The 14759-nt window shown below is 36.1% G+C and overlaps 1 protein-coding gene across 4 annotated transcripts in view; it reads right to left on the reverse strand.

Annotated features, from left to right (window-relative positions):
* The window catches only part of ZDHHC21 (zinc finger DHHC-type containing 21), a 44765-nt gene continuing 33282 nt past the window's right edge, over positions 3277-14759 (reverse strand). For 3 of the 4 annotated variants that reach the window (XM_021379919.1, XM_021379917.1, XM_021379918.1), the window contains 2 exons: positions 10218-10261; positions 3277-9689 (listed from right to left, as the gene is read on the reverse strand). In XM_021379919.1, the coding sequence (XP_021235594.1) occupies positions 9557-9689; positions 10218-10261 (177 nt within the window). In that variant the 3' untranslated portion in view covers positions 3277-9556. The remainder of the gene's footprint in view (positions 9690-10217; positions 10262-14759) is intronic. The other variant, XR_002433238.1, reaches the window with a different exon arrangement.

Genomic DNA, 14759 nt, shown 5'->3' on the forward strand with positions numbered 1-14759 from the left:
ACACTGCTGTCAGAAAGCTGCAGTGTATAGTTTTCTGAAAAGTGTATTACTCATCGCCTTGTTAAAATACACTCAAAACCACTTCCTCTTTGCCAAACAAATCATTACTTTTCTAATGAAGTGGGAAAAGGGAAAGAAAACATTTTCAGGTCTTTCTAACTTCTTCTTGGTAGAACAAGGATAGAAAATAAAATTATTTTATCATTAACAGACATTTGGTGACCTGTCTGAACTGGAAATGGTGAGTTATAAAGTCAATTAAAATGAACAACTATTTAAATTCTTTGCTTCTACTCCACTAGCCTCAGTGGAGAAACAGTATTATATGACAAAGGAGGGAAAAGCCTCATCCAGCATAAGCATATGGGACAATAAACCTTTTCTTCTTTCATCGTGTCACTCCTTCAGTTTAAAGCTGAAACATCCTTATTACACAGCTGCATATTTATCCTTCAAATTCACTGAATTCATTGCAAACCTTAAATTTCGTATTTATTGCAACACATTTCTTTCATATTTAACATAATAAAGGACAGCCGGTTTGCAACCTTACACAACAGATAAAGTTCTCTTAAACTCTTCAACCTGACTCAAAGCACTTTGCATCACATTTCGCAGAGTATCTTGTGGAAATAAGCAATTTTAGCACCAAACCTTCTTCTCACCTTTAACAATGTAGTCGTTAGCATCACTCTGAGACTGGATGTGCTTGTAATCACACTCCACACCAGTCAAGGAAGCAAAAAGTAATGGATGCTGTAAAGTACTGCGACCAACCCATTAGAAAAGGACGCTCTATCATTGAAATCGTACAATCATAGAATGGCTTGGGTTGGAAGGCACCTTAAAGACCAGAGCTGCCACCCACCAGCCCAGGCTGCCCAGGGCCCCCCATCCAACATGGCCTTGAACACTTGCAGGGATGGGACATCCACAGCTTCTCCAGGCAGCCTGTATCAGGGCCTCACCATCCTCTGAGTAAAGAATTTCCTCCTAACATCTAATCTAAATCTCCCCTATTTTAGTTTTAAGTCATTGCCCCCTTTGACTTATCACTACCAGACCATGTAAAAAGTCAGTCTCTATAAAAGCTCCCCTCAAGTACAGAAACCCAGACTTCAGACTCCCAGTTAAGGACATCATGAGGGTCGGAACTTTGTGAACTTTTTTGCAAGCTCCCAGGATGTACTGGAACTACTCAGAGCTGCCAGAATAATACTGGAGAACTTCACTAGCTGTAATCTTCTGTTCAAGAATAGGCAGAATCACTTACTGTAGTCATAACTTAGCAGTGGTTTCTGCAGCAGTTGGTGATCACTGTCCATGCACCCCAGCTCTGGGCTACATCATTCAAAGACTTTTGGGAGGATCTCTGATGTCCTGTTGGTGGGAAGTAAGCATGCAGCTGGGGAGCAGCCTGGGGCAGTGTGGAGCTCTGAGAATCCAGTGCACAATCACAGTCCTGGCTCGTGTCACAGAATGCAGCACCCAGGACAGTGTGCAAGCAGAGAATTGCAGTTTTCTATCTTGTCACTGCAACACCACCCAGTTCTTGCTTCTGGCACCCAGATATCTTGGCCAATAAAATCAGAAGTCGTGCAGAGAACTGAGGACGGATCTTCTGAGTCCCAGAACTGTGGTCTTAGTGGGCTAGCTTCCATTAGCTATCAAAGCAATGATTAAATTTCACATTTGTAGGATCAAATCACTGCACTGTCTGCATTTATATCACTTGCAAAGAAAGAGGAGTCTACATCCAAATGGAAACCAACACACCATAGAATAAGGGACCTTGCCGCAGTAATGAAAAATATCTTTGCTTTATGAAATGAAAAAGTGAGGTTGTGAATCAAATCTTAAACAGCAAGACCATGTTCTATTTGGAGATAAATTATTACTTGGAATTGAAAGAGCCATTATGCCTCAGAAGCACCTGTCCAGTTCAGTTTATGTTCAGTTCTGTGTGACTGAAATACAGCTTTTTGGCTTTCTGAATACAAAGTCTATTGCTGCATGTGTCTGATCTTAAACTAATCCTTCAGCGAAGGGAATGTTTTTGAGAGGGAAAGTCTAATGAGAAAAATATTGTGAAATTAGAGGACATATAAAGAATGTGCTGTGACTGATACAAATTCTAGTCTGGTTTTTTTCAAATTAGCTTAGCTGTATTTTATTCAGACTAACATATCCTCCATCCTTCCTCAAGCCTGTTTACTCAGCTGGATGTCCACAGGGTCCAATTTTCCCTCCAATTGCCCTTGCACGCTAATATAATTGCAGCTCATATGGTTAATTGGTCAGCCTACAGCAGCGTTTGTATGCATTTGTTCATCTGCACTGCCTGGCAGCCTCTTAAAATGAATTTATAGACTGAAAGTACTATTGAACACTTCATTTCATTCAGTTTATAAAAGGACAAAATACATCAAGAAATATTTCCAGGAGCTTTAGGCATTAAAAATATTGTAGTGTACACATTAAAATTATTTTTATGGGAAAGTGGGAATAGATCTCTGTTTTCACACACCAAAAAGTAGGCATACAGACACAAAATTCAATTTGCAAATACTGAAATAATTTGCAAATACTGAAATAAATAAATTTCATAGTAGAGATCAACTGGATTGGAAATTATTACGTGGGGAAAAGAAGCCCAATAAAACTGCAGACAAGAGAAAGTGAAATTGTTGGCAGTAGGCAAGAACGGCCTTTTCTGGAATACACACAGAACACAGAATTTTACAGGTTGGTTTTATGCTGTTGTGGAAGGACCAGTATGAAAGTGATTTTTATTACTGTTATTACCAGAATCCAGTTCATGTGTTGAAATAGAAGATGCAAATCCTGTGCCACAAACCATCATCACGTAGTCTGAACTCCCTTATTCATGAAGTGTTACAGTTCAGCTATTTTAATCATTTCCTTGCAGATATAACCACGGGCTTTTTGCTTCTGCTCACTTTTCTTGCAGTGGATCTTCCCAGGTCTCTAAATACTTTGCTCACACCAAAAGCAGCAGCTTCTATTTTATTAGTTTCTCATGCATTTTTCTGTGGTCACCAATACTTTTTTTACATGTCTAAATTTAATAACTCTTATGGATGAAACCAAAATTTATGAACATTCTCTGCACTGACATCTCTGGCACCAGTTTGCATTTATATGAAACAGAAATGTTTGCACTTCAGATCCCTTTAACTAGCTCAGTGAGAAAAAGGATTCCAGGAATGATTATGAAAGGTTTAATACATTGCACAAAAATACACAAGCCAAAGGTTCTTTTTTAAAAAATCTCTATTTTTGCAATTTGATAAGTGGTAATTTATAAAACTTTTAGGTAAAACGTACAACACAGGTTTCCACCCAAGTAGGGTTCGCATAAATATGCCAGGAAATTCCTTGATGTTGTGTGCTTGCAGTTGCCACCACCACTGCTTACAGATTTGTTTGGTTTTTTTTACATTACACACAAGTCAGAAGACTAAAAGTGACAGAGGTTTAATGCATCAGCGTAGAGGCATTGACGTAATTTAATTACTTAAGTCATTTCTGTAACAAGTGCTGTAACATTTCTATTGAAAACCAGACCAGGACTTCAATGTTTCTGCCAACACCTAGTTGTTCACTCAAAAAGAAACAAAGATAACAAGAACTTTACTATTTATCAGACTTCGGTTTCCCAAAGCCATCCATGTGGATTACAGATTCATCTTGTAAAACAGGAAGTACTGAGTAAGGACAACTATTTAAAAAGAATTGGAGAAATTTAGAAACAGATTCAGAAAATATAAGCAAAGTATCTGAACAACTAAATCATTGTTAAAGAAATTCAGAGGAGAAACTTAGATTAAAAAAAAAAAAAAGACTTCTAAAAAATAGAGTACATGAAAAAATAATCCAAAACTTAAATCAACAGTAAACCAAAACCAGAAACATTATATGAGTAAACTAAAGAAAAAGAAATAGGACAAAGCATTCTTTCTCAGCTGGACATACTCTTTGACTTTTAGATTTGATTAAATAATGCCAGAGTATGTTTCTCTGTTCTGGTATTATTCAGCCATTCCCCTCAAACATCACTCATTCTCAACTTGTATTAGATCTCATAATTTCAATAAGTTTAGTGTAAACATTATTCAGAATTGTTTGAAAACATTCACGATTAAACAAAAGCAAATTAGTCAATCATACAGCCATACAAGAGTTACATAATTCAGAGTAAGAATTTATAGAAATCAGTATGATTTCACTATCTGGCACTCAGATTGAAGCTGATAAGGAGACAATGATAATTTTCAATCTAAAAATTATACTGTGATCTACAGAATGTCAGTCTTTAGGATGTGCACAGAAATACCTATTCACCCACATACACAGAAATTACAATTATATTACAATTTTAGTAAATTCTAACTAAAATAACATGCATTCCAATGTAAACTTGAATTATTCTAACAGCTACACATTCAGGACTTACGTGACCCTTGCTGCAACAGCTGACTTTAATCATATTCCACTACAGCTGGGAAAAAGCGGACATCAAATGTCACTGAGCGGTTTTGGCAAGACAGAAGTCCTAGGCTTAACACAGCTCACAGATGCAAGTTTATGAATGAATCTTGATGGTCAAATACCCTACCCCTAAGAAAGTAGCATAAAAATCTTTTGAAGAACAACACATTTGGAAGTATTCAGGAGGTATGACCTTGAGGGGACACTGTGTTTATAAGTGATGATTCTTTCCAAATGAAAACTCAAGTAGCACCTTTATGACTCAATCCACTTTGGAGTCCTGATATTTTTACTCATTTAGATATAGAATCAATTTGTTAGTATACAATAATTAGTTACTTCTATCTTTAGTAATGCAGGAGGCAACTCTCAGTATATTTTATGCAGTCTTACATATTAAAGCTATTAACCTTAAAAATCACTAATGTAAAACAGTAGAAAAATGACATGCCTGATATACTGTGTAGTAGTAACAATGGTATTTCTATTCTAATATAAACAGCATATCAAGTAGGAATTTGTCACTTTATATCTCCATACCTGCCCAAGTTACTCTACCAGAGCATCTATTCTGTTCAAGCTGAATGTGGCTTTAAGAACTAGTCTATGGTGCCATGTGCTGCAAGAAGCTATGAAAAGAGCTATGAAATGAAAAGCTATGAAAAGCTGAAATTGAGGGCAGATGACTGTACAGAAGTCATTTAATGTAGAAACTTTTATGTAGTACTGAATTCACTAGAATAGAAGTGATTTTAACTGGGTAAATGAGACTACAATCAGCCTTAAAAGGTCTGCTTTCTGATATTTCACCCAAGGATAATTTCTTCCTACATCACGCAAATGCTTCTAAAAGGTCCAAACAAAATGAGAAATCATTTAACTTTCTGTTTTTCACACACAACAATTCAGTGCTGTTAGAACCAAGCTAGGACTTAGTTTTCAACAGGAAAACTAACTTACCTAAACTAAAGCAAGTCTACTGCTTAAAAGTGCAACTTAAGCTTCTAGAGATATAAGAACCTTCTCTAACGTCGAGAAGGTTCTTCATGACTTCACACTAGCTAGCATACCACAAAATCTGAGATACCTGGATGGATAATCTCAAAATGTGGTAAAATGAGCCCCCTACCTCTGGCAGCTGCAGCATACTAAGCTGAAGCCTAACCAGGACTTGAAAACCTGCGCCAAATGCCCACAAATGATTCAAAATGTTTAAGAACTAACAGAGAGCTACAGAAGTAGCTATTTGGTATACCAAGAAGCAACATATATAAAAAGCAGGAAAAAAAAAAAAGCATTCTCTGAGGGGAACGAACTGATTGAAGAGGAACAAAACCTGAGAAGTTTATATGCTGGGCTTGTGATATACACATATGAACAAACCTTCCTAATGTTCCTTCTACGTATTAGCACTGCTGGATAAGTCAATGTTCAGTTGGTTATCTTTATTATGTTCAAATCTTCGTCTTTGTACTTCAAGATTCAAGATTTCACTGCTGAAGAAAATCTAGTAGTTTCCTGGAATGCAAAAAATGGAGTAGCACCTTTGTATTCTGACAGTCAACTCTCAACCAGTTGCAAGATTATGAATGAAAATGTATTTCTAACACACAGTGCTAAAAAAATTAATTTATTATTCTTGCATACATATCAAAACTGTAGAACTACTATTGAATGAGAAGTACAAGGTGCTACTAATGAATAACCACATTGTTTTACACATCTTAGTCTTTAGAGGCATGGAAGTACATTTAGTTTTTATTCTCGTACTACTACTAGAAGTACTAGGAAGTATTATTGATTGGAATATCTGTAGATTAAGAAACATTTTTCATCCAAAAATATCGAGACTGTAGCAAACAAAACACTTTTAAGGAATGTAATAATATTTCCAGTTGGGAAATTGAGAAGAGTCAACAGTCAACAGTACTGAGCTTTGCCTTTGTGCTAATGTTGTTCCAATAAAGCTACATCACCTTCTTATTTTTAGAAGCAGCAAAATTAAGTCCATAGTGAAGACAAGGATTGGAGATAACAAAGTTAAACAATACATCTGAGTGTCAGCAACTTCAAATATAAGAGACAGCAGCAGACTGCTACAAGTGACGTCCTGGTGGTAGGAAAGCTGTCAAAATACAGTGTATAATGTGCTACAAAAAGGTGTTTTATGTTAATTACAATTTCAGATCACTAGAAACCCATCTTATTATCTTTTGTTTCATCTGAATGCAAAGATTAAAAAGATTCTCTTTCATACTGCTACTGCAATCTTATCTTTCTCACCTACATTGTTTTGGAGTGGCTTTCATGGAGGCCCAAGACAGTGTCTATTTAAGATGCAATCTTGTCTTGCGATGTTAATCTCCCCACTTGCACAGACACACACCCAATTAATGCAATTACTGCTCCAGATAACCACTGTGCAGTAATGAAGAATGACAGCTGCACACCATCCCTGCTCCAGGCCAGGAGTCAAACGTCGTTGCTTAATATGGCCAAAAGAGGGCACTTCGAGAATAAGAGAGGAAAGGCTCTACTTCACACTTCAGCATTACCTTGTCAGACTACAGTCTGAAAATACCACTCAGCCTCAGAGACCAAATGCATGCTAATGTCTCAAGCCTAAAAATTCATTAGCGTTAACTGTAAACCATGAGAAAAAGTGCAAAGATGTTTAAATGCATGCCCTGTAGTCCACTCAGAGCATGCTTATCCCCAGCCTGTGCCTTATCAGGACAGATTTTTCTGTTTCATACTTCCTCTTTTTCAAAAATACTGGAACATATTTGAACTGTTATCCCCACAGAACAGGTAACATTTAGTAGTCTCATCACTTCATTGTATATCATGTAAAACAATCAAAATCAAAGTTTAATTTTTCACTGAGGTTCCCAGCATTGAGAAGATTCTGTATTTACAGAATTGGATCTCTAGGTACAGTTAATTGAGAGAGTGATATCAGAAAATAGAAAGAATAAAATATATGCTCCCATCATAAATGTATCAAGAATAACTATATTCTTGATACTCTCTCTTAACAAGCATCAAAGTGTAATGACCTGCTATGAAAATTGGTTAGAATGAAAAACTTTTAAAAATAAAAACAATTTTTCTCATTTAAAGATTGGCACATAAACCAAAACTAACTGCTATTATTCCCTTAAGTGCTTTACAGAGACTACAGTAATTGAAGTCCTTCCAAAGAAAAGTGAATACAGACATTACTTTATAATACATACACACATTCTTTCTGAAGTGCTAGTCTAGCCTTTTCATCCACTTTCTTCAAGCTCATCTTTGTTTATGTACTGGTGCCAACTACTGTCCTAAATTCTACAGTCACATCTGTAAATGCAGTGAAAAAAGAACAGTTGAATATGAGGCTCAAAATTTAAAAGAAGAAAGTACTGTATTTATTTTTAAAGAGAAGGGAAGTGAAGTCAGTTCAAATGTTAAACGTTCAGAAATGGTTAAAATCCAAGTTATTTTAAGATGAATCTTTCGGCAATTTCAATCATCACAACCATTAATTCAATAAAGGAACACCCAACATAAGCAGTGACTATATTAATATTTTAAATAAGCAGATCTAAAAATTCATTTTGAATAGCATTCATGACAAATTTAGCCCTTCATTTTCAATTAACTGTTTGCAAATTAACTATGATTTTCTACAAGTTCAGACTATACGTTGTATACTCTGATTTTGTGCCTTTAATTACCCTGTTGCTTGGCTGTCATTTAAGGTGGATCCCAGTCCTGTTAGACTAGACAACAAACACTATAGGCATTGCAGCTGTGAATTTCTCATGACAATTCACAGAAATATCAAAAATCACCAGTATCTCATGCTTGCATTTGTATAGATATATGAGGATATAATAAATTACATATTTTTTTTCCAGATACAGAGAAGTCAAGCCAGTTTTGGGAATCACTGTCATTTCACCACAATGTAAATGATGCTTTCTTTGCAATTTGGTTAATTGCTTCCATAAATAAAGGGCCCAAAACAAGCTATCGTATATCAATATAGTATCCTATCCCTATTAGTAGCAAATATCTGTATCTCCATATAAATATTTTAAAATATTTTCTCAAATACTTCCCATTTACAAACACCTAAATCAATCCCAGCTAGCTGTGGCTAAAGAGAAAATGTGAAATGTTTATTCCTCTAACAACAATATACTATTTCTTATGGTACATTATGCTGACAAATTAAATACACATTTTTTAAAAGTAATCATTCTACTATATGTACCATACAATTTTTCTGTTGAATTATTGCAAAGAAATCCTCGGGGTATGAGAGAAAACATGCTTTGCATCTACATATTTTACCCTGCAACTTTTCATAGCTTTTGCTGTCATAAATACATTATTATTTTCCACTGAGACAATATCCATTCAGAAGGATGATCGTAAAATGTAAGATCTTTCTATATAAACATATGCATGTATTTATAATAACCTCTCTGAGAAAGGCTTAGGAAAAGGTCTGCTTGTTTTAAATGCTACCTTTCATAGTGCAGTGCTGCATGGTTAAAATCATGCATCATAAATAAATGGCAGTATAGGAGAATTTTAAACACATGTACCAGAAAAAAAGACCTCAATATTATCTAGAAGACCTACAGATTAAAACACCAAAAAAAAATTAAGACACTTAGTGGGAAAGCTAACAATTAATGTAAACTTCAGTGTTTCCTACCAGAGGAAAAAAAATGAAAAGTCATTATTATCAAACAAATATTGTAAGACTGCATTCCAGTCATTTGTTTTTACTATTAATTTCAAAGACAAATGAAATCCTTTTGGAAAGCTAATTTGAAAGTGAGTATCTCTAAATGTAAACATACAAAATGTATTAATTTCAGAACAGAATCAAGACCACTATTAAAATAAAGCCTGGGACACGCTGGGATGTCTGCAATTGGTGGGTAGTTTTTAATTGACTTGAAGACTGTCGTAGTCCTATTATCATAAAACCTGTAACGCACTTCCAGCATGGAGGACCCATCTGCGCCCCCCATCCATCTGTTTAGACGTGATTGGCAAAGTGGTAGGGAACTCGCAGTGGTTGCCTCTGTCTGAAAGGAATAAACCACAGGATCTTCCAGCGAGTGCCAAAAACTTCTGAGAAGGTCTGCTGCCATGGCTTTCGGGGCCTCGATCTACAGAAGACAGCATTATTAGTGAAAGACAGCACTCCCATGGTGCACTTCAGTCAGCTAAAACAACACAGGTTGGCTAGGGATCCATTACTGGACTCTGATGAATTGTGTCCCAGCATCACAAATACAGCTTTTCTTTCAATGTTGCATGCAGCTGAAAATCAACTTTGGGAAACAGAAACTATCTATGTCATCAATCAGCCGTAGGTAACTTTTGAAGTGGAGAAGAACCTCAGAATCAATGAAATGCATGTCAAGAACACAGTAGCAAGTGGTTTTTCATCTGTATTTTTGAAAGAATGTAGTTTCACTTATCTATTAGGAAGGAAGGAAAAAGAATAATGTGCAGCTGCCTTGTATAAAACTAATTATTACAGGATTAGAGATCTACTGCTAGAGATTGGAATCGAAGGGCACAGTAACATACAAAACAATTTAAACACTGCCTTCAGTTCCTCTCCTCTATCACATAAATAAACAAGCAGCTACTCCATCAACATATAAATGTAGAAAATTTGCAGCACTTACATATCTTCACAACAGTTTGACATTTTTTCTATGCTTGTAGTGTCCTGTTGAAGAAAACAGAATGAAAATCTATTTCTTTATATTCCTATACATTAATATGCCATTGTGAAGGGAAATAAATAAAGCAGCGAATCAATTCTAAGCATACAGTGCTTTGGCTTTAGTCCAGTAGGTCACATATTACTCATACTCTGTATTAGTTGTAAGCCGCTGTGGGATTATATGCACAACAAATTTATTCAGTTTGTTAAATGATTTTTACAAACATGATAAACATGATATAACATTATACTGTGTAGTTTTACTACAATAGCACACACTACAGAATATTAACAAAAACTACAGCATTATTAGAGTTCAAATAAATTCAGATACAACAATTAATTCACAGGACATTTAGAAGTAGTGTGCGCAAAGTAAACTCTTGCCATACTTTTCATAAGCACTCATTCTAAATTTGGAGTAGCCCACTGAGATAACCACAGGAACTAAATACATTTATACCTTAACTTAATAAATTGCAACCATCAACAGAAGTAGTACTTTGAAAAGCAGGAACTCGTAAGAAATGTTGAAATACAGTCGCTAAGAATATACCCGTCATTTCCAGTTTCTAGAGATACATGTTTAAAGTAAATATGATTATTTTAAAACTTAGCAAAAAATAAACAATATCCAGAATGAAGATGCCCCTTCTACTAACAGTAGCTTAATTCGTACTTTCCTGAACATAATTAACATAATAAATCACTAGGTTTTGTAACCAACAGATCAACCTAAGATTAGATCATCTCCAAATAAAACTTCTAAAACTACAAACAATAGTGCTTTTCTCTCACTTTCACGCTATGTATTTAATGAAAAGCTTGCTTTGTAGATAAGTATCACTTCAACTTTAACTCCAGCAGTATTTGTGTTTCCAAGCACTGTCACAGCTCATTGTATCCCAAAGTCATTCATCAGGTCCAAAATACAATAATTTAAATATTTTTCATGGTTCCATCTTCTTTTCATGGCAGCTTGATAATTCCCTTCACTCTTCATTATATAGGCATGTACATAATGCACCTGTCAGATTACACCAGCATCTGAATGAAACTGAGAGCTTGTCTTTATTATCCCAGCCATCCAGAGATGCAAAGGATGTGGCTCAGTTAGGCTGTGGCTTCATTAAGTCATCTGAATCTACCTAGCAATAAAACCATACTGTACTCCTTGGCTGTTCTTGCCATCAGTGCATTCAGTTCAGTAAAGGCACTGCTGGGATTCTGCTACCCTCTTTCACAAACATTTGAAGGGCAGTGGGGAAATGTTATTGGGATGTAACAAAGGAATTTGGATCCCTACTTCACTGAGCATAGGGGTCCTCAACTCCCCTTGTCAAACTTTGGTCTTCTAAGTCTGCTTCCTGACTATGATTAATTTTGGAAGAGGATCCCTTTACTGACTGCTGAACTACACAAATTTAAATTCTGCCCCATGGCCTACCTGCTGAATTCTAGATTCTCTGCTGCAAAAGAGAGAAGTCGCCTATTCTTACACCAACCCACCAGGAAGAAAATGTTCTTCCCTGTTTCTGTAGAAAAGGCATGCTCACAGCAGATTATATAAATCCATTCCGGACACATCATTAGGTGGATTTGAACAACTGCTCAAGAGTGAGAGAGGACCAGACTGAAGACAACAGACTGTAAATAATGGTTTTTGTTCCGATTCCCATAAATAAACCTTATGGGCCTGTCTAGCATATTAGCCTGCCTTCCCTCCCCTCACCTTCCACAGTTAGCAGCAAGAAAGCATTAGGAGACACTAGCCATTTTCCCTGCTACAGCCGGACCGGACTGCACAGCCAAAGAATATTCTGTTTCTTTGGGCTAGCTTTTTGTCTAGTTCTTGTCTGACCAATGAAAATCACACACAGCTGAATAAATAAGCACAGATATTATTTCCATGGCATATCAATGAGGTTATAACAGTGGTTTCATGACATACCCCTTCCATAACTGCAAAAATATCTCATCACTTGGGAATTATCCTCTCGTCACCTCAAGCTGTCTATCTGATAGTACAAAATAATACTGGTATATTTGAAAGCAATGACTGCCAACTAATGTTCTAGAATGGTGCTATGCCAGTCCAAGCTATAAGTGATTTCCAGCTATCAAGGATTTACATTATCATTATACAAAAAGAATCTTAAAACAGCTTTGGGTGCAGATACTAGATAACGAACTAATGCATTAAGCTCAGCTTCTTGCCGTTTCTCCAAATTGTCTATTCATTAATGTGTCCATACTGCTACCTAAAACATTGTATTTAAGATTTTTAGAGGAATTCCCTGTTTGGAGATGGAGTAGAGGGAAAGTTATATTTCTCTTTAGTTGTTGTCATGGCACTGAGACCTGAAAGATGCTCTCCTCAGTGTGTGCTTGTGTCAAAAAAGCAAACCACTGCCAAGTGCAAAAAGCACTACAATAGGACCTGCTGAAAGTGTTCATAAGAAACAACTGTCAAACTTCCAAACCTTTCAAACCTTTCAAATAGTAATACTAAGTATTTTATTTGGACAGGATGTCAAAGAAAATGTTCCCCTCTTTCCTCCTTCTTGCATTACAGTTCTAGAGTCTACTTTATCATCGTTTGGCTTTACAGTAAAATAACTGGACTAAGCAGCAAATCTTTTGTTTCTGGGATACCTTTTCAGAATTTAGGAAAAAAAAAATCTTTATAGACACATTTTAAAAGCTGTGAGCTAGTGCTTGAGGGAATGGGAGGAAACATCTCTCTTTGAAGTTTAGCTACTTAACAACTGCTGGTGACTAACTTACCCGAATTTCCCCCTGCTTCCCACTCCCAACACCACTGCCAAGCAGCTGGGCTCATTTGAAATGTATTTTAATTTGACAGTGAACCAATTTACCTCTTCACATGAAAGTGAAACTTCACAGCACCCCAGGAATCTCAGCAGCCCCTCTGGAGATGGAAGAGGAAGGAAAGGGAGATACATTCTTGATTCAGAAAAGAAAAGGAGGACCAGGAGGACCAGAATAACCACTCTTCTTCTGAATGTGAACACATCTCATGAATGGCTTCCAACCAGAATATCACCCCACTTACTTATGCATTTAATGCATACAAAGGCTTTATTACAACATTGGCATTACTGCATTCAGCCTAAGAGGATTTGTCTGTCTGCGTATACTATCAGCTTGGATTACTATTAATAGAACACCTCTAAGAATTTGAGTGTTTTGTTTTTTTTTTTCAGACTCATATCTAATGCTCATGTTTAAATGTTGTAGGGAGCTGGTACTCATCCAGAAGTTTAACATCACTTGGTTGAACAGCCTTCTTATATCTACTGAGTCCTAATAAGCTCTATCTTCAAGAAAAATCCTAAATTTACTATAAGACAAAATTGACTAACAAGGAATTGATCAATTTTACACAATGGGTCATGTGGACCCTGAAGTGATTGGAAACACCTGGCTATTCACAGATACACACCCACCAACAAGCATCTTAAAGGAGAAAAAAAATTCATAACTTAGTGAGAAAGGCAAAGAAATTAGAGGAAATAAACACAGAAATTGTTAACAGCACATATCTTTAAAAAGAGACAAAGGGAAAGTGTTCAGATTCTGCTGAGGGGATACAATATGTTTTTTTATGTTGCAGTTTTTGTTTTTGGACTTTTTTGCGCTAAGGACTTTTAGAAGTTGAGCAGCTTGCCTCCCCTAAGTAAGCTACTGCAACAGCTAATACTGTTACGAATGATAGGAGTACTGAGAGAATTCTGTAGACTTAAGATTAATTTGCAAATGAATGCACCGGTGCTACCTACTAAGAGAAAGAAATCTATATTTTTAATAAGTATAACCAACTGCCTCAAAAAAGAGGTTTCAAGAAAGATCCCATGCACTGTTTAACAAATTGTGCTACAGGATGAGATTCATCATGACTTTATGATGGAGCAAGCACATGGAAGATATATTTTCCTCCAACCGGTTGTTTTCCAAAGGAGAAGCAGTAATTCCTAACTCACAGAACTAACTCCAAATCATGTAGCCACAACCTCTGGTTCAATTTTTCTTATGGACTTGCTTAAAGGGATGTGTAATCAATATAGCTTTATTTAATACTCGTATTAGAAGAAGGCAATCAGTAAGTCCCACTCTCTTAATTGATTATTTTCAAATATTTAGAACATAAAAATCAGCTTGGAAGTATGATAGCATGGAAAGAGGAAAAACAAACAAAACACTGCAAGTCTTCCTCAACTTGCAACCATTGCTTTCTCATGAAAACACCACTCTATCTGAATAATCCCCCAGCTTTTCATTCCTCCTACCCATCTTTTCCTTGTTTGTACAGAAATGACAAGTGAGCACTTGAGGAATACCAAATACTGAGCACCTCACAAAAAGAACATTGAGTATTTCAGAAATTTCCCATGTTGGCATTAATTACGTTCTGGTTTTACATATGGCTACCTTTTAGCATTGTTTTCTTAATCTTGAATTCTTACGTAAGAAAATACGA

This window comes from Numida meleagris, chromosome Z (assembly GCF_002078875.1).
Source record: "Numida meleagris isolate 19003 breed g44 Domestic line chromosome Z, NumMel1.0, whole genome shotgun sequence".
NCBI lineage: Eukaryota > Metazoa > Chordata > Aves > Galliformes > Numididae > Numida > Numida meleagris.